We start from the raw sequence: 19433 nt of genomic DNA on the forward strand, positions 1-19433 counted from the left end.
AGGGCTTGAAGGAAGCGCTGCTGGTGAAGTTTGACATCTCACCGGAAACCTACCGTCAACGCTTCAGAGCTGCATCAACGCCATCGGGTGAGTCGCCGACAGAGACGTACCACCGCCTCAAGGGTCTCTACCGACGATGGGTTCGACCGGGGAGAAGACACAGGACGAAATCGGGAGGTCATCATCCTCGAGCAACTTCTACAGGTTCTACCACACGACATTCGAACCTGGGTCCGAGAGCACGAGCCCAAGGACGGGCTTATGGCGGCCAAGCTTGCACTGCAGTATCTTAATGCACGTAAAGGGGGCCCACCACAACCTGCAGCACCCGCTCCAAGGAGTCTCAGAGACACAAGGGACATCAGAAACGCCAGAGATGGTGGAGGTAACTCTGGGGGTTATGTGTCTGGGAGGGAGGTAAGGGATCATGCAGTTCGCTCTGATGGGAGGGGTCTGACCTGTTTTTACTGCCGGCAGCAGGGGCACAAAGCTTCAATGTGTCCGCTACGTAAATCCAAGCTCTCAGGTTACTGTTATGTACCCAGAGAGGGGGATGGTGTTCAGAATAGACAGACTCAGGAAGGGTCATGCTTGGTACCTGTAAAAGTGAATGGTAAAAGTCTTATTGCAATGATTGACACCGGCAGTTCCCTGTCATTGATCAGAAAAGGTAATGTACCTGTTAATGACATTGATTATGGTCATCAGACACTGATCCAATGTGTCCATGGTGACCAGTCACAGCAGCCCACAGCTGAACTCACAGTTGAGATTCAGGGTCAGAAATACCTCCTCAAAGTTGGGGTAATGGAGAAGCTACCTTTTGAGATGATTTTGGGGAGGGATGTGCCTGCACTCTCTGATCTGTTGGGAAGTGTGGGGGGTCAGCTATATGGGGAGTCAGTTTGCCAGTCTGATGTTCAGATGGCATGTTCAGTTGTCACTCGTGCCCAGGCCAAAGCTGGTTTACAACCTCTGCCTGACTTGTGTGATAGTCTGTGCAAGGGGGGAACCAAAGGGCCCAGAAAGTCACGCCGCCAGCGGCGTCTTGAGAAGTATGTGGGAACCCCTGTACCTGTTGCTGATGTGTCTGGGTTAGAGGTGCAATGGGATGTTCCACAAAATTTTACTACACTGCAGAAGTCTGACGCAACCTTGAAATGTTTGTTTGACAAGGCCTTAGCTGGGGACAGTCAATCTTCATGTGGGGGGATTTACACAGTAGACAACCACATACTCTACCTTGGGTCAGAGGCAGATAGCAGGAAGTTGGTGGTGCCATCTACCTGTAGACCACTTGTTCTCAACCTTGCACATACAGTTCCATGGGCAGGCCATCTAGGGCAACATAAGACCTATCTTAGGCTAGGCTCCCGTTTCTTTTGGCCCTCCATGTATACTGATGTACAAAAATACTGCAAATCATGCCCCACGTGCCAGAAAACCAGTGCTGTCCGTAGGTCTGAACGGGCTCCTCTATGTTCACTGCCAGTTATCTCTACCCCATTCAAGAGAATTGCAATGGACATTGTTGGACCCTTGGAGAAGAGTAGTGCAGGTTACAAGTATATATTGGTGATCTGTGACTATGCCACCCGGTTCCCAGAAGCCTTCCCACTCCGTTCCATAACCACTCCAAAAATAATCAGTGCTCTTGTTCAGCTCTTCTCTCGTGTAGGAATCCCAGATGAAATCCTGACGGACCAAGGGACAAACTTCACCTCGCGACTGATGGTTCAACTCCACCGACAGCTGGGCATTAAAGGCTTGAGGACTACTCCCTACCATCCCCAAACGGATGGGCTCGTAGAGCGATTCAATCAAACGCTCAAGAACATGCTGAGGAAGTTTGTGGCTGACACTGGTAAAGACTGGGATAAGTGGTTACCCTTTCTGCTGTTTGCTTACAGGGAGGTGCCTCAGGCATCGACAGGTTTCTCGCCATTCGAACTCCTCTATGGATGGCCAGTGCAAGGACCACTGGACCTGCTGAAGAAGTGCTGGGAAGGTTCCCCAGTAGCTACCTCAGGACAGGGGATTGTCCAGTATGTCCTCCAGATGCGAGACAGGTTGGAACGGTACCGAGAGGAAGCTAGAGCAAACCTTCAGCAAGCCCAGAAGGCCCAGAAGAGAGGCTATGACCAGCACGCTCGCCACAGAGCGTTTGAGCCAGGACAGAAAGTCCTGCTCCTCCTTCCCTCGTCTACCAGCAAGCTCCTTGCGCAATGGCAAGGACCGTACCTAATCGGGAGGAAGATGGGCCCAGTGACCTACGAGTTGCTGCACCCGGACAAGGGTAAGAAGAAGCAAACCTACCATGTGAACCTTCTCAAGGCCTGGGAGGAGAAAGAGGAACTCTCCAAAGGAAAGTCCTTTCTGGTCCGCAGAGTAGAAGAGGATGAGTCGGATGGTGTCACAGAGGCATGGAAAGAACGAGCAGAAGTCATACTGGCTCACCTGGAAGAAGACAAGCAAGATGAGCTGAAGCAGCTGTTTGGCAAGTATCCGGCCCTCTTCAGTCAGAGACCAGGAAGAACCAAAGTCCTAGAACACGTCATTCGTTTGAAACCTGGCCAGAACCCTGTCCGCCAGCATCCTTACCGTGTGCCTGAGAGGCTGGTGGTAGCCCTCAAGGAAGAGGTCCACACCATGATGGAGATGGATGTTGTCGAGCCATCTTCAAGTGAATGGAGCAGCCCTATTGTCATTGTCCCAAAGAAGGATGGCTCTTTGCGCGTCTGCATGGACTTCCGTAAGGTGAATGCCATCTCCCAGTTTGATGCCTATCCCATGCCCCGCATTGACGACTTACTGGAGAGAATAGGTAGAGCTCATTACATCACCACATTGGATCTCTGCAAAGGGTACTGGCAGGTGCCCCTGGATGAACAATCCAAGGCCTACACTGCATTCCGGACGCCAATGGGCCTGTTCCAGTTCAAGGTCATGCCGTTTGGCCTTCATGGGGCCCCTGCGACTTTCCAGAGGCTGATGGACAAGGTCCTCCAGGACTGTGACGATTACTGTGCTGCTTACTTGGACGACGTGGTGATCTACAGCCACTCCTGGGAGGAGCACATACAGCATCTTAGCAGAGTACTGGGGAAGATCCATGAAGCAGGCCTCATGCTTAACCTCCTGAAGTGTGAGTGGGCGAAACAGGAGACAAAGTACCTGGGTTACCAGCTGGGTAAGGGTGAAGTTCGGCCTCAGGTGGAGAAAGTGGAGTCCATCAGGAATAGCCCTCGACCCAGAACCAAGACACAGGTGAAGTCCTTCCTAGGTCTGGCAGGGTGGTACCGGAGATTCATTCCACAGTTTTCGACCATCGCTGTCCCTCTGATCAACCTCACTTCGAAGGGGGCCAGCAACCCTGTGAAGTGGACTGAGGAGTGTGAGGAAGCCTTCATGACACTGAAAAAACGACTGTGCTCATTCCCTGTTCTTCAGACCCCTGATTTTCAGAAGAGATTTCTTGTGCAGGTGGACGCTTCGGCTGTAGGAATTGGAGCTGTACTGGCCCAAGGGGAGCCAGGAGAAGAGCTTCCTGTGCTGTACCTGAGTCGGAAGCTGTTGCCCAGGGAAACCAGGTATTCTACAATCGAAAAGGAGTGCCTGGCTATAAAGTGGGCCCTAGATAGCCTCCGTTACTACCTTCTTGGGAGGGAATTTGACCTGCACACGGACCACAGAGCACTGACCTGGATCCAGACCATGAAGGACCGGAATTCTCGTTTGACCAGATGGTATCTGGAGCTCCAGCCCTTCAGGTTCTGTGTCCGTCACAAGGCAGGAAAAGAGAACGTTACTGCGGACTACCTATCAAGACTCCCGAACATGGTCGCTTCAGGAGAGGACACACACACACACACACACACACACACACACACACACACACACACACACACACACACACACACACACACACACACACACACAAAGAGGGGCATACAAACAAACACACACACAGAGAGGGGCATACAAACACACACACACACACACATACAAACAGACACACATACAAACACAGACACATATGTGCATAACATACACATGTACACACACACATAGCATTGTGAAGCATTACAGACAGGCTGAACTTATTGTTTCCAATAATTCAAAATGAGTTTATCACATCTTTTGTATGTATGCTATGGTACCAATGATGTACGGTGCATTCGGAAAGTATTCAGACCCTTTCACTTTTTCCACATGTTACAGCCTTGTTCTAAAATGTATAAAATATTTTTTTTCTCATCAATCTTCACACAATACCCCATAATGACAAAGTGAAAACAGGTTTTTAGAAATGTTTGCAAATGTATAAATAATAAAAACAGAAATACCTTATTTACATAGGTATTCAAACTCCTTGCTATGACACTCGAAATGTGTAGGTGTATTTGTATTCATTAGGGATCTCCATTTGCTGTTGCCAAGGCAGCAGCAACTCTTCCTGGGGTCCAAACACATTAAAGCACCCATTCCAATTTGTAAACCGCCCCAACAGATCCACAGATGATGCAATCTTCCTTGCACTCCACACTGCCATTTCACACCTGGACAAAAGGAACACCTATGTGAGAATGCTATTCATTGACGACAGCTCAGCGTACCATGGTGCCCTTAAAGCTCATCAATAAGCTAAGGACCCTGGGACTAAACACCTCCCTCTGCAACTGGATCCTGGACTTCCTGACCGGCCGCCCCCAGGTGGTAAGGGTAGGTAACAACACATCCGCCACGCTGATCCTCAACACGGGGGCCCCTCAGCGGTGCGTGCTCAGTCCCCTCCTGTACTCTCTGTTCACTCATGACTGCACGGCCAGGCACGACTCCAACACCATAATTTCATTAAGTTTGCCGATGACACAACAGTGGAAGGTCTGATCACCGACAACAATAAGACAGCCTATAAGGAAGAGGTCAGAGACCTGGCAGTGGTTCAAGGACAACAACCTCTCCCTCAATGTCATCAAGACAAAGGAGATGATTGTGTACTACAGGAAAAAGAGGACCGAGCACTCCCCCCATTCTCATCGATGGGGCTGTAGTGGAGCAGGTTGAGAGCTTCAAGTTCCTTGCCGTCCTCATCACCAACCAACTAACATGGTCGAAGCATACTAAGACAGTCGTGAAGAGGGCATGGCAAAAATTATTCTCCCTCAGGAGACTGAAAATATTTGGCATGGGTCCTCAGATCCTCAAAAGGTTTTTTCAGCTGCACCATTGCAAGCATCCTGATGGGTTGCATCACTGCCTGGTACGGCAACTGCTCCGTCTCCGACCGCAAGGCACTACAGAGGGTAGTGCGTGAACGGCCCAGCACATCACAGGAGCCAAACTTCCTGCCATTCAGGACCTCTATACCAGGCAGTGTCAGGTCCTAAAAATTGTCAGAGACTCCAGCCACCCTAGTCATAGACTGTTCTCTCTGCTACCGCACAACAAGCGGTACCGGAGTGCCAAGTCTAGGTCCAAGAGGCTAGGTCCAAGAGGCTTCTAAACAGCTTCTTCCCCCAAGCCATAAGATTCCTGAACAGCTAATCAAATGGCCAGACTATTTGCATTGCCCTCTTCTTCTACACTGCTGCTACTCTCTGTTATTATCTATTCAAAGTCACAAATAACTCTACCAACCTGTGCATATTATGTCAAGTACCTCGATGCCACCGGTGCCCCCACACTGGTGCACACACATGGGGCGGCAGGTAGCAGAGTGGTTAGAGCATTGGGTCAGTAACCAAAAGGTTACTAGATCGAATCCCTGACCTGACAAGGTAAAAATCTGTTGTTCTGCTCCTGAACAAGGCAGTTAACCCACTGTTCCTAGGCTGTCATTGTAAATAAGAATTTGTTCTTAACTGACTTGCCTAGTGTAATAAAGGTCAAATAAAAACTCACTCTGTACTTGTACCCTCTGTATATAGCCCTGCTATTGTTTTTTACTGCTGCTCTTTAATTATTTGTTATTCTTATCTCTTACTTTTGTTTACGTATTTTCTTAAAACTGCATTGTTGGTTATGTGTAACAGATGTGAAATGGCTAGCTTGTTAGCGGTGGTGCGCGCTAATAGCGGTTCAATTGGGTGACATCACTCCCTCTGAGACCTGAAGTAGTTGTTCTGCAAGGGCTGTGGCTTTTGTGGAGCGATGGGTAACCATGATTTGAGGGTGGCTGTTGTCGATGTGTGCAGAGGGTCCCTGGTTTGAGCCCAGGTAGGGGTGAGGAGAGGGACGGAAGCTATACTGTAACACATGTACTCTTATAATCTCCACCCAACAAAGCCAGAAGAGGGCTTGACACTCCTCAGAGCCTGGTTTCTTCCTAGGTTCCTGCCTTCCTAAGGAGTTTTTCCTAGCCACCGTGCCTCTATATCTGAATTTCTTGCTGTTTGGGGTTTAAGGCTGGGTTTCTGTATTAGCACTTTGTGACATCTGCGGATGTAAAAAGGTGATTGATAGAAGGTCTTTTACTCTAGCCAAATATTGGAGTAAAGGAGCATAAACATTACACTTTAGTCCAAGGAACTTACATGTTCTGTTTAAAGGGAGAATTGGCTCTGGAAGCCAAAACATCCAAATACTCCTTCATAGAGACTGGACGGTATTGGCGTTTGGGTGGGGTGTTGTGTGGGGGGGATGGGTCTAGGGCTTCACAGGAATAACCTCTCGTACAGTAGGTGGCGGTGTACCCACCTTAAATGTTGGATGCGATCCGCCAACCCAATCTCAAAGAAGAAGAAGCCTTTGTCCACTGATTGAGGTGTAATGTAATGGAATTGAGAGGCATGATCAAGGGCTTTTTTATGTTATTTAACTAGGCAAGTCAGTTATGAACAAATTCTTATTTACAATGATGGCTAACCCCAGCCAACGCTGGGACAATTGTGCCCCGCCCTATGGTACTCCCAATCACGGCCAGATGTGATAGAGCCTGGATTCGAACTAGGGTCTGTATGAGATGAGTGAGATGCAGTGCCTTAGACCACTGCGCCACTCAGGCTACCTTTACTCATTTCTTAGCAGGGACTTTTAGCAGGGACATTTATACTCGATCAGTGCAATTATCATTACATTTACATTTACATTTAAGTCATTTAGCAGACGCTCTTATCCAGAGCGACTTACAAATTGGTGAATTCACCTTCTGACATCCAGTGGAACAGCCACTTTACAATAGTGCATCTAAATCATTAAGGGGGGGTGAGAAGGATTACTTATCCTATCCCAGGTATTCCTTGAAGAGGTGGGGTTTCAGGTGTCTCCGGAAGGTGGTGATTGACTCCGCTGTCCTGGCGTCGTGAGGGAGTTTGTTCCACCATTGGGGGCCAGAGCAGCGAACAGTTTTGACTGGGCTGAGCGGGAACTGTACTTCCTCAATGGTAGGGAGGCGAGCAGGCCAGAGGTGGATGAACGCAGTGTCCTTGTTTGGGTGTAGGGCCTGATCAGAGCCTGGAGGTACTGCGGTGCCGTTCCCCTCACAGCTCCGTAGGCAAGCACCATGGTCTTGTAGCGGATGCGAGCTTCAACTGGAAGCCAGTGGAGAGAGCGGAGGAGCGGGGTGACGTGAGAGAACTTGGGAAGGTTGAACACCAGACGGGCTGCGGCGTTCTGGATGAGTTGTAGGGGTTTAATGGCACAGGCAGGGAGCCCAGCCAACAGCGAGTTGCAGTAATCCAGACGGGAGATGACAAGTGCCTGGATTAGGACCTGCGCCGCTTCCTGTGTGAGGCAGGGTCGTACTCTGCGGATGTTGTAGAGCATGAACCTACAGGAACGGGCCACCGCCATGATGTTGGTTGAGAACGACAGGGTGTTGTCCAGGATCACGCCAAGGTTCTTAGCGCTCTGGGAGGAGGACACAATGGAGTTGTCAACCGTGATGGCGAGATCATGGAAAGGGCAGTCCTTCCCCGGGAGGAAGAGCAGCTCCGTCTTGCCGAGGTTCAGCTTGAGGTGGTGATCCGTCATCCACACTGATATGTCTGCCAGACATGCAGAGATGCGATTCGCCACCTGGTCATCAGAAGGGGGAAAGGAGAAGATTAATTGTGTGTCGTCTGCATAGCAATGATAGGAGAGACCATGTGAGGTTATGACAGAGCCAAGTGACTTGGTGTATAGCGAGAATAGGAGAGGGCCTAGAACAGAGCCCTGGGGGACACCAGTGGTGAGAGCGCGTGGCGAGGAGACAGATTCTCGCCACGCCACCTGGTAGGAGCGACCTGTCAGGTAGGACGCAATCCAAGCGTGGGCCGCGCCGGAGATGCCCAACTCGGAGAGGGTGGAGAGGAGGATCTGATGGTTCACAGTATCGAAGGCAGCCGATAGGTCTAGAAGGATGAGAGCAGAGGAGAGAGAGTTAGCTTTAGCAGTGCGGAGCGCCTCCGTGATGCAGAGAAGAGCAGTCTCAGTTGAATGACTAGTCTTGAAACCTGACTGATTTGGATCAAGAAGGTCATTCTGAGAGAGATAGCGGGAGAGCTGGCCAAGGACGGCACGTTCAAGAGTTTTGGAGAGAAAAGAAAGAAGGGATACTGGTCTGTAGTTGTTGACATCGGAGGGATCGAGTGTAGGTTTTTTCAGAAGGGGTGCAACTCTCGCTCTCTTGAAGACGGAAGGGACGTAGCCAGCGGTCAGGGATGAGTTGATGAGCGAGGTGAGGTAAGGGAGAAGGTCCCCGGAAATGGTCTGGAGGAGAGAGGAGGGGATAGGGTCGAGCGGGCAGGTTGTTGGGCGGCCGGCCGTCACAAGAAGCGAGATTTCATCTGGAGAGAGAGGGAGAAAGAGGTCAGAGCACAGGGTAGGGCAGTGTGAGCAGAACCAGCGGTGTCGTTTGACTTAGCAAACGAGGATCGGATGTCGTCGACCTTTTTTTTCAAAATGGTTGACGAAGTCATCTGCAGAGAGGGAGGGGGGGAGGAGGATTCAGGAGGGAGGAGAAGGTGGCAAAGAGCTTCCTAGGGTTAGAGGCAGATGCTTGGAATTTAGAGTGGTAGAAAGTGGCTTTAGCAGCAGAGACAGAGGAGGAAAATGTAGAGAGGAGGGAGTGGAAGGATGCCAGGTCCGCAGGGAGGCGAGTTTTCCTCCATTTCCGCTCGGCTGCCCGGAGCTCTGTTCTGTGAGCTCGCAATGAGTCATCGAGCCACGGAGCGGGAGGGGAGGACCGAGCCGGCCTGGAGGATAGGGGACATAGAGAGTCAAAGGATGCAGAAAGGGAAGAGAGGAGGGTTGAGGAGGCAGAGTCAGGAGAAAGGTTGGAGAAGGTATGAGCAGAGGGAAGAGATGATAGGATGGAAGAGGAAAGAGTAGCGGGGGAGAGAGAGCGAAGGTTGGGACGGCGCGATACCATCCGAGTAGGGGCAGTGTGGGAAGTGTTGGATGAGAGCGAGAGGGAAAAGGATACAAGGTAGTGGTCGGAGACTTGGAGGGGAGTTGCAGTGAGGTTAGTGGAAGAACAGCATCTAGTAAAGATGAGGTCGAGCGTATTGCCTGCCTTGTGAGTAGGGGGGGAAGGTGAGAGGGTGAGGTCAAAAGAGGAGAGGAGTGGAAAGAAGGAGGCAGAGAGGAATGAGTCAAAGGTAGACGTGGGGAGGTTAAAGTCGCCCAGGACTATCATAATGATAAATTAACTATGATCATTATTATTGATAATTATAATTATCATAATGGAAATGCACACAATGTATATAGACTCCCCTTTTTTGTACTGTGTTATTGACTTGTTAATTGTTTACTCCATGTGTAACTCTGTGTTGTCTGTTCACACTGCTAAGCTTTATCTTGGCCAGGTCGCAGTTGCAAATGAGAACTTGTTCTCAACTAGCCTACCTGGTTAAATAAAGGTGAAATAAAAATAAAATAAAAATGGATTATTTGAGATTCAATTTATTTGTTGGTGTTTTTGCCAAGGTCCATCTGGAGATATATCTTTCTTGTGACAAATAAACACACCGTTGCAGTCTGAACGATGGGGTGAAATAGGGCATCTCTGTTGGAGCCATGTTCGGAACTGTGTGGCTTCAGTCAGTGTCCATAAAGAGGGAGGAAACCCTGACTGTACACAGACTTTGCTGTCCGGGTCATCAAAGATTTTTCAGTTACCACCCATCCTACGCAGTCCGAGTCAAGCACCTCCTCCTCGCGGTCTGTTTCAGAGCGCCCCCTCAAACACGGCTGGGAGCTACTAGCCTAACACAAGCTAACTAGTCAAGCGTGAGACCGAGACATTATCAAGAAAACATCAAACTAGCTAGCTACCTATTGGCCAGGTAAGCCTAATTGGATTACAGGAATGTTGCCAATATAACTCAGAAACCAATAATGCAGTAGTATAGCAGACTAACATAGTTATTTTACGCGCATTAAAAGCTAACCAGGTCTAAATGTATTTTCCTCTTCAACCTTGCCAGTAAGAAAGCTAACCACCCATCACTTCCGCATCTGATAGGCTAATCTAATACGCTAGCAAGCTATCGTTGGAAAATTAGTTATTTTCACAAAGATAACGTTAACTAGTTAGTTAGCTAGGGCTGTTCATGTGGTATTCGTGCCCTGCAATATCAGACATGGCCGGATCAATTAATAACACGTGTTGATTAGCTACGAGCTAGCAACTTTTATTTCGTGTTGAGCTAGCTAGCTAGAACTAGCTATCTAACGTTATTTGTTAGTAAAGTTAGTTAGCTGGGTAACAACCCTTCTGTTAGTTGTCTAGCTAGTTGCTACCATGCAGTGTTGTCATGGGTTGCTGCCATGCTATGTTGTCGTCTAAGGTTTTTCTTTATTTAGTGTTGTTTTTTTTCTCCTATATTTGTACTTTTAATCCCCGTCCCCGCAGGAGGCCTTTTGGTAGACCGTAATTGTAAATAAGAATTTGGTTCTTAACTGACTTGCCTGGTTTAATTAATTCACTTTTTATTTATCTTGTGAGGTTAGGTAAGCCAGTAAATCAGCTACGTTAGCGAGCAAAAATAGCCTACTGTTGTGAGGAGGGGGATAGATAATACTGTAATGAAACAGCAGGGAGCAGGTCTCGACCTGAGGTCCGGCGCGCCATCGAATGTGCCGCAAAAGCTTGCTCGAACGGCAGAGTCGATTTCCTCGCCTATAAACCCAGGGTCGTTACAATATATTAGCTTGCTCGTTATCTTGTTTTGATATCCCACTCCGTTAGCTAGCTACTTTAGCTGCGTCAACTACTGTTATTCTGATTGACATTCAAATATGCACAATCGATACATTTTGATCTGAGACTTATGTTCCTGAATGAATTAAAATAATCCATATCTGAAAAGTATCCTTAGTGTATTCATAACATTAGACACAGTCTAGCTGTGTTGTTCCAGATCACAAATCCTACGGGAGACCTATTCGACCATATGAATTAATCAATGATTTTGACAAATTCATATTTTGAAGCGAGAGCTGTCCCGTTATTTCATTTCAAAATACAGTTCCACCACTGCTACAAAGATAGCTACGGCTAACATAGACCCTGAACTCATTACATTACATGACCAAAAGTACGTGGACACCTGCTCATCTAACATCTCATTCCAAAATCTTGGGCATTCCACTCTTTTTGGAAGGCTTTCCACTAGTTGTTGGAACATTGCTGGAGAGACAGTCACAAGATCATTAGTGAGATTGGGCACTGATGTTGGGGCGATTAGGTCTGGCTCTCAGTCAGTGTTCCAGTTTATCCCAAAGGTGTTTGATGGGGTTGAGGTCAGTGCTCTGTGCAGGCCAGTCAAGTTCTTCCACACTGATCTCAACAAACCATTTCTGTATTGACCTCACTTTGTGCACAGGGGCATTAATGCTGAAACAGGAAAGGGACTTCCCCAAACTGTTACCACATGTGGAAGCACAGAATTGTCTAGAATGTCATTGTATGCTGTGGTGTTTAGATTTCCCTTCACTGGAACTAAGGGGCCTAGCCCAAACCAGGAAATACAGCCCCAGACCATTATTTCTCCTCCACCAAACCTTACAGTTGGCACTATGCATTGGGGCAGGTAGTGCTCTCCTGGCATCCGCCAAACCCAGATTCGTCCGTTGGACTGCCAGATGTTGAAGCTTGATTCGTCACTCCAGAGAACACATTCCCACTGCTCTGGAGTCCAATGGCGGCGAGCTTTACACCAGTCCAGCCGACGCTTGGCATTGCGCATGGTGATCTTAGTTTTGTGTGTGTGGCTGCTCGGCCATGGAAACCCATTTCATGAAGTTCCCGACAAACAGGTCTTGTGCTGACGTTGCTTCCAGAGGCAGTTTGGAAGTCGGTAGTGTGTGTTACAACAGAGGACAGACGATTTTTATGTGCTTCTGCACTCGGCGGTCCTGTTCTGTGAGCTTGTGTGTCCTACCACTTTGCATCTAAGCCGTTGTTGCTCCTAGAAGTTTCCACTTCACAATAACAGCACTTACAGTTAACAAGGGCAGCTCGAGCAGAGCAGACATTTTTAGAACTGACTTGTTGGAAAGGTGGCATCCTATGACAGTGCCACGTTGAAAGTCGCAGTTCTTCAGTAAGACCATTCTACTGCCAATGTTTGTCTATGGCCGCGTGCTTGATTTTATACACCTGTCCGCAACGGTTGTGGCTGAAATGGCCAAATCCACTCATTTTAATGGGTGTACACATACTTTTGTGTATATATAGTGTAGCTAAGAGTCATTGGAAGAAGGTGTCATCTGTAGTGGGAGTTTTGTTAAGAGCAATGATGTTCAGTCTGACCATTAACACACTGCTTGCGGTATGGTTTTGGAAGTATAAGGTCCTTTCATAAATTGATACACACCTTTTTATAGTGTTTGGGTTCCCACATGGCCATATCTCAATGTTATAGCGCTTGTTTTATGGAAAACAGATGGAAGACAGTGGACTACCTGTGCTAATTAGCTATATGCGTCCCCGAACACTTGTGTGTAAACAAAGACAAACTTGTTCTCCCTGAAAAATACTGTCTGCTGCAATTTTTGTTTTTGTTTTTGCATTTGTGAAATTATTTTGATATGATATGAAAGTAGAGGGGTTTATGTTTCTAGAACTGTGCTGCAATTGAGAATCGTTTCAGTATGGAGTATTTGGCTGTTTTGGCTACCGGAGTCAATTCTCCCTTTTAACAAAACATGTAAGGTCCTTGGACAAAGGCGTAACATTCATCCAACATTGGGCTACCCACTAACATAGCTCTCAAACCCTTCTCTCCATTGGGTTTTCAGCGGTTAGCTATAATTTCAACACTGCGTTAGCAATGTCAATAATGGAGGTCGACCGATTTATGATTTTTCAACACCGATACCGATTTATTGGAAGACACACAAAAAAGCAGACACTGATTAATCGGCGGCAGTTTATATATATATATTTGTAATAATGACAATTACAACAATACTGAATGAACAATGAACACTTATTTTAAATTAATATAATAACTAAATCAATTTAGTCTCAAATAAATAATGAAACATAAATAATGCAAAAACACCGTTGGAGAAGAAAGTAAAAGTGCAATATGTGCCATGTTAAAACAGCTTAAGTTCCTTGCTCAGAACATATGAAAGGTGGGTGTTCCTTTTAACATGAGTCTTCAATATTCCCAGTTAAGAAGTTTTAGGTTGTAGTTATTTGACTATTTCTCTCGCTACTGTTTGTATTTCATATACCTTTGACTATTGGATGTTCTTATAGGCACTATAGTATTGCCTGCCTAATCTCGGAAGTTGATAGGCTTGTCATAAACAGTGCTTCAAGCATTGCAAAGAGCTGCTGGCAAACGCAGGAAAGTGCTGTTTTAATGAATGCCTACGAGCCTGCTGCTACCTACCACCGCTCAGTCAGACTGTTCTCTCAAATATCAAATCATAGACTTAATTATAATATAATAAACACGCAGAAGTACGAGCCTTAGGTCAGTTTCCGGATTTGACCATATTACTATCATTTCGAAAACAAAACGTTTATTCTTTCAGTGAAATACGGAACCGTTCCGTATTTTATCGAACGGGTGGCATCCCTCAGTCTAAATAGTGCTGTTACATTGCACAACCTTCAATGTTATGTCATAATTATGTAAAATTCTGGCAAATTAATTACGGTCATTGTTAGGAAGAAATGGTCTTCACACAGTTCGCAACGAGCCAGGCGGCCCAAACTGCTGCATGTTCCCTGACTCTGCTTGCAGAGAATGCAAGAGAACTAGGGAAATTGTCTCACTTAATGTTGCCTGCTAACATTAATTTATTTTAACAAAATATGCAGATTTGAAAAAATATACCTGTGTATTGATTTTAAGAAAGACATTGATGTTCATGGTTAGGTACATTGGTGCCATGATTGTGCTTTTTTCGCGAATGTGCTTTTGTTAAATCATCACCCGTTTGGCAAAGTTGAAGCAGGCTGTGATTAGATGGTAAATTAACAGGCACCGCTTTGATTATATGCAACGCAGGACAAGCTAGTTATGGTTGATATTACTAGGTTAACTAGTGATTATGTTAAGATAGCTTATAAAAAATAAAAATAAAGTTTTTAATGCTAGCTAGCAACTTACCGTGGCTCCTTGCAGCCACTGGGTCCTTTTGATGCTGCACTCGCATAACAGGTGGTCAGCCTGCAACGCAGTCTCCTCGTGGATTGACATGTAATCGGCCAAATTCGGTGTCCAAAAAGCTCGAGTGGTTTTAGAATGGTCCACGACATGGTTTCTGAATGTAAAATGTGGTTTGGCGATCAGCTTTAGGAAGATGAAAATGGTGCGCCAGTAATATGGGTCAATCTTTTGACCTGGTAGAGCTAGAAGCAAACCGCTTTCGCTTTATTCGTGGTGCAACAATGGATCTGCACTCGCTTGTTTCTCTAGGGGACTCGGAAACTACGGCACAGTGAAGCCTTATCATTATTATAACTATCTGGGAGATTTTTTTCATAGTTGCACAGTGCTCCCAAAATAAAACTCTTGGTTGCACAGAAACATATTTAGTCGCATATGAGACCAAATTGGGCGCACTTTGGAGCCCTACATTTGGCCCTTATCTTTCATGTCAGCGGGGAGGGGGGGGGGGGATATTTCAAGTAAAAAAAGATGCACTTACTATAATGTTAGCAGATTGGCACTGATCCATCCACTGTGTGTGCTTCCAGTTCAGTTAACGGACTACACTTCCTCATGCTTACACACAGGAGCACAGGTGGTCTCTTCTGTCTGTTTTCAGTAAACAAGTTATGTAACATGGATATATGATCACGTGGGAACACTAACCCTATGAAGGTGTGTAATACCGTAATTTCCGGACTATAAGCCAAATTGGACGCGGCTAATTTATGGATTTTTCCCGCTTTCACAAGATTCATGCCGCCAAAAAACTGAGCACCGTCACATAATGTGACGTAAATCGAGCGTGCTCAAACTTCCCATCATTCTGATTACGGTAGTAATTTTGTCACCCTCATCATGGCGAAGACACGGAGAAATGCATATGATGCAGCTTTCAAGTTGAAGGCGATCGATCTGGATGTTGGAAAAGGAAATAGAGCTGCTGCACAGGAGCTTGGCATTAATGAGTCGATGATAAGACGTTGGAAACAGCAGCGTGAGGAACTGACTCAGTGCAACAAAAGCTTTCAGAGGGAAGAAAAGCAGATGGCTCAAAGTATTTGCAGCCACTCGACATCAGTGTAAATCGTGCATTTAAGGTGGCGCTCCTTGTTCAGTGGGAGGCTTGGATGACAAGTGGGGAGAAATCCTTCACTAAAACGGGCTGCAAGAGCAACTTATGGTCAAGTCTGCCAGTGGGTCCTGACAGTTTGGAGCATTGCCAAAAAATCCACTATCATCAACGGGTTTCGAAAGGCTGGACTGCTGCGTGTTGAAGGGGCAGCATGAGCTCAGCGGGGTATTTGCCTCCGGATGAAAGTGACGAGAGCGACAGGGAAAACGATCCAACTTCGGATGAAGCAATTCTGAGGCTATTCAACTCTGACACTGAAGGAGATGACTTCAGTGGTTTCAGTGCACAGGAGGAGGAAGATAGTGACCAAGTTAATTTGTTTCAATGTACCGGCAGGCACCTGCGGCTTATAGACATGTATGGCTTATTTATGTACAAAATACATTTTTTTTTAAAATAATTCAGTGGGTGCGGTTTATATTCAGGTGCGCTTAATAGTCCAGCAATTACGGTAATTTCACGTTTTTATTTATTTTTTGTCCTGATATAAAAGATACGTTCATTATGTTTCCAAAATCCGTACCGCAAGCGATGCGTGTTAGCATTTTGAGCAAGTGTCCAGGCTCTTAACAAGTCCCCCAGGAAGAAGATACCTTCATCTATATGCACTCTAAGGGTGTTGGTGCCTATGAATGGGCTACAGCTAACATACTGTAACTATTAACTATGTAATATGAGGCCCATGCAGGACTTGAAAACATCTGTTGCCAGTACCATCCGTGCTCCAACTCTTTGATCTGTAATGTATTTATGTCTGTCTCAACATTCTCTCTTGTTTGTTCAGTCATGGCAGCAATCCGAAAGAAACTGGTCATAGTGGGAGACGGAGCGTGCGGGAAGACCTGTCTGCTCATCGTATTCAGTAAAGACCAGTTCCCAGAGGTCTACGTGCCCACTGTCTTCGAGAACTATGTCGCTGACATTGAGGTCGACAGCAAACAGGTAATGTCTTCTCCCTTTCTTTTTTTCAACCTGTATTTCTCTTGCTGTAAATTACATTTATCATACAAAGCAGGACGATAAATGAGAATTAACAGAATTAAAATCTGCCAACAGTCACCATTGGCTCCTCCCAATTTGCAACCTCACTCAAGGCTTGCCCAAGTTGGTAAGCGCCAATAGTGGCAGACAATGTTGGCAGATATCACATTTTGTTTGAATTGATTTTTCTAAGCAGTTAGTTGCCCAGCTGTGAGTAATTATGTTGTATTGCTGACTTTTCCTATGATTAAATGTGGATTGGCCATTCTTCATCATGCCTCTTCATTGTTTCATAATAGGTCAGATACACAGTATTTATCTGGGAAGTTGGGCACAGTTGTTTGATGTCTCTTGAAATCCTTTGTCAGGTTGAGTTGGCACTATGGGATACAGCAGGCCAGGAGGACTATGATAGGCTCCGTCCCCTCTCTTACCCAGATACTGATGTCATCCTCATGTGCTTCTCCATCGATAGCCCCGACAGTTTGGGTGAGTATTTATGTTGCTACGCGTACAGACACCCACACATACCAATTCTGTCAGACATCAATACAACTGTGCAGACTTATACACATTCACTTTTGTGACACCGGGTCTTGTTTTTGTGACACAGGGTCTTGTTTTTGTGACACCGGGTCTTGTTTTTGTGACACCGGGTCTTGTTTTTGTGACACCGGGTCTTGTTTTTGTGACACCGGGTCTTGTTTTTGTGACAGAGCTTTGACAGAATCGCAAAGCACACTTGCACCCACAATCAGGACTTTTACCTGGACAGTAAGGCTGGGTGATATGGCCTATTTCTTATTACAGTTTTAATTATACTCAACAAATAAAAAGGTACTTACTGATATTTGATTATTTTATTTAGAACCTGGGCAAATGTTTAATTAAGCATGTAATACAAAATGAATGTATAACATCTAAAAGTAAATAGAAAACAATTAAACTATAGTTGCAAACAAAATAAATATAGGCCTAAAAATATATATATATTTATATTTTTGGGGGCTTGCCTGTTTTGCATGTTATTTTGACATTAATACGTGTCACATATCAATTTGGTACCTTGGATCGAGTGTAGGCACCAACCCACGAAACTCCCGTTTCTCGACCGTGTAAATTGGGGCCATGTCTTTGCAGATGTAAGTTGGAAAGGCAGCTGTTATCTCCTTCCATCTTCGTGATTCTTTGCTATATGGTGTGCCGCGGGCAAAAGCCTCTTGTAACGTCTGAGTCTGTTTTCTTTTTTTTGAGCACTCAACTGTACCTTTTTGGGTCTCATCCATAGACTTTCTCCGTACTGTTTCACATGATTCTTGCGTAGGTGGTAAAAGAGGTTAGTGGTGTTTGAGCCTGTTGTCAAGACCGACCTGCGCCATATTTTGCAGAGGACGGTTTTCTGGTCTGTCAGACTTCATACCCAAACCACGTCCATGCGACCTAAGTTGCCCCTCTTTTAGGTACGAGCCCCGTGTCTCCGTGCTCTGTGCCACGTTCAGAGTGTGATTTGCAACACAATGAAATAAACGGTAGAAAAATGTCTATCGTTTCATATTATGCTCTATCGTCATATCGCCCAGCCCTACTGGACAGCCTTGATTAGGACAGCCTTGATTAGTATGATGAAGAAGTTTGCTCTCGCTAACTCCTACTGGCCTTGACTCCTGCCCTTTCCCTTGTTTAGAAAACATCCCGGAGAAGTGGACTCCAGAAGTCAAACACTTCTGCCCTAACGTTCCCATTATCCTAGTGGGCAACAAAAAGGACCTGCGTAACGACGAGCACACCCGCAGAGAGCTAGCCAAGATGAAGCAGGTACAGTCAGTCTCTCTCTCTCTCTCAATCTCTCACACACACACAATTCTCAGAAGATCAATATGTGGCTTTCCTGACTCCACATTCTGACCCCCCCCACCCCTCTCAGGAGCCTGTGAAGCCAGAGGAGGGGCGTGACATGGCGAACCGGATCAGTGCCTTCGGCTACATGGAGTGCTCCGCAAAGAGCAAGGATGGGGTGAGGGAAGTGTTTGAGATGGCCACGAGGGCGGCGCTACAGGCCCGGCGGGGGAAGCAGAGACATAAATGCCTCCTACTGTAAAAGGAGGGAAGGTGTGAGGGACACGTACCCCTTGTACCCAGTGGGAGGCCGATGGAAGATAAGAGATTAGGTCTATTCCCCCCTTCGCTCCAAAAAAGACTGTGCTCACCAGTTTTTACTAAAGGTGTAATGCTTTTAATTTTCTGTCTTAAAGCAAAACAAGTTAAATAGTCATGGTTTTGTCAGTATTCAATGTTGATGATGGGGGTTATGGAAATGCTTTTTTGTACTTGTACATGAGTGAATCTGCCATATCAACATTTCCCTTGTGAACCTGTACGGCCATGTAACTGATGTAGTCAGCCAGAGGTGTGTGTAATCATTAGTCCAAAACGTTTTGCAATGGAAACTTAATTTCTAATGGACAAATTCAGGTTGGTCCCGCCCCGTTTTTGATCTGTTTGGTTCCTACTGAATACACCCCAGGGGGATCTATTGTTGTCATACCTGCCAATTAAGTGCTTGAGCCCTGCCCACTGAACTGAGGATCATTTCCACAGCCAATCAGGGAGGGGTACCTATACACTGTGACCCATAGTCTTTATGATTCTTTTGTAATTTTTGATTTATGCACAGGCATAAAATTGTTGAAATAAATGTGCTTCATATAAAA

At 46.2% G+C, this 19433-nt stretch overlaps 1 protein-coding gene across 1 annotated transcript; it reads left to right on the forward strand.

Annotated features, from left to right (window-relative positions):
- The first annotated feature begins 10116 nt into the window (after positions 1 to 10116).
- LOC135541547 (transforming protein RhoA-like) lies at positions 10117 to 19433 on the forward strand. Its single transcript, XM_064967852.1, has 5 exons — positions 10117 to 10274; positions 16526 to 16683; positions 17091 to 17211; positions 18407 to 18537; positions 18647 to 19433. The coding sequence occupies exons 2-5, from the start codon at positions 16528 to 16530 to the stop codon at positions 18818 to 18820; spliced, it is 582 nt and encodes a 193-aa protein (XP_064823924.1). The 5' UTR covers positions 10117 to 10274; positions 16526 to 16527; the 3' UTR covers positions 18821 to 19433.

The sequence above is a fragment of the Oncorhynchus masou genome, chromosome 6 (assembly GCF_036934945.1).
Source record: "Oncorhynchus masou masou isolate Uvic2021 chromosome 6, UVic_Omas_1.1, whole genome shotgun sequence".
In the NCBI taxonomy this organism is placed as follows: Eukaryota; Metazoa; Chordata; class Actinopteri; order Salmoniformes; family Salmonidae; genus Oncorhynchus; species Oncorhynchus masou.

Bases quoted from the DNA above. Each gene is read 5' to 3' on its own strand.
- LOC135541547 (XM_064967852.1), top strand. From the start codon at position 16,528: ATGGCAGCAATCCGAAAGAAACTGGTCATAGTGGGAGACGGAGCGTGC. The intron at 16,684-17,090 runs GTAATGTCTTCT...ATCCTTTGTCAG, and splicing joins TTGAGGTCGACAGCAAACAG to GTTGAGTTGGCACTATGGGA. The intron at 18,538-18,646 runs GTACAGTCAGTC...CACCCCTCTCAG, and splicing joins AGCTAGCCAAGATGAAGCAG to GAGCCTGTGAAGCCAGAGGA.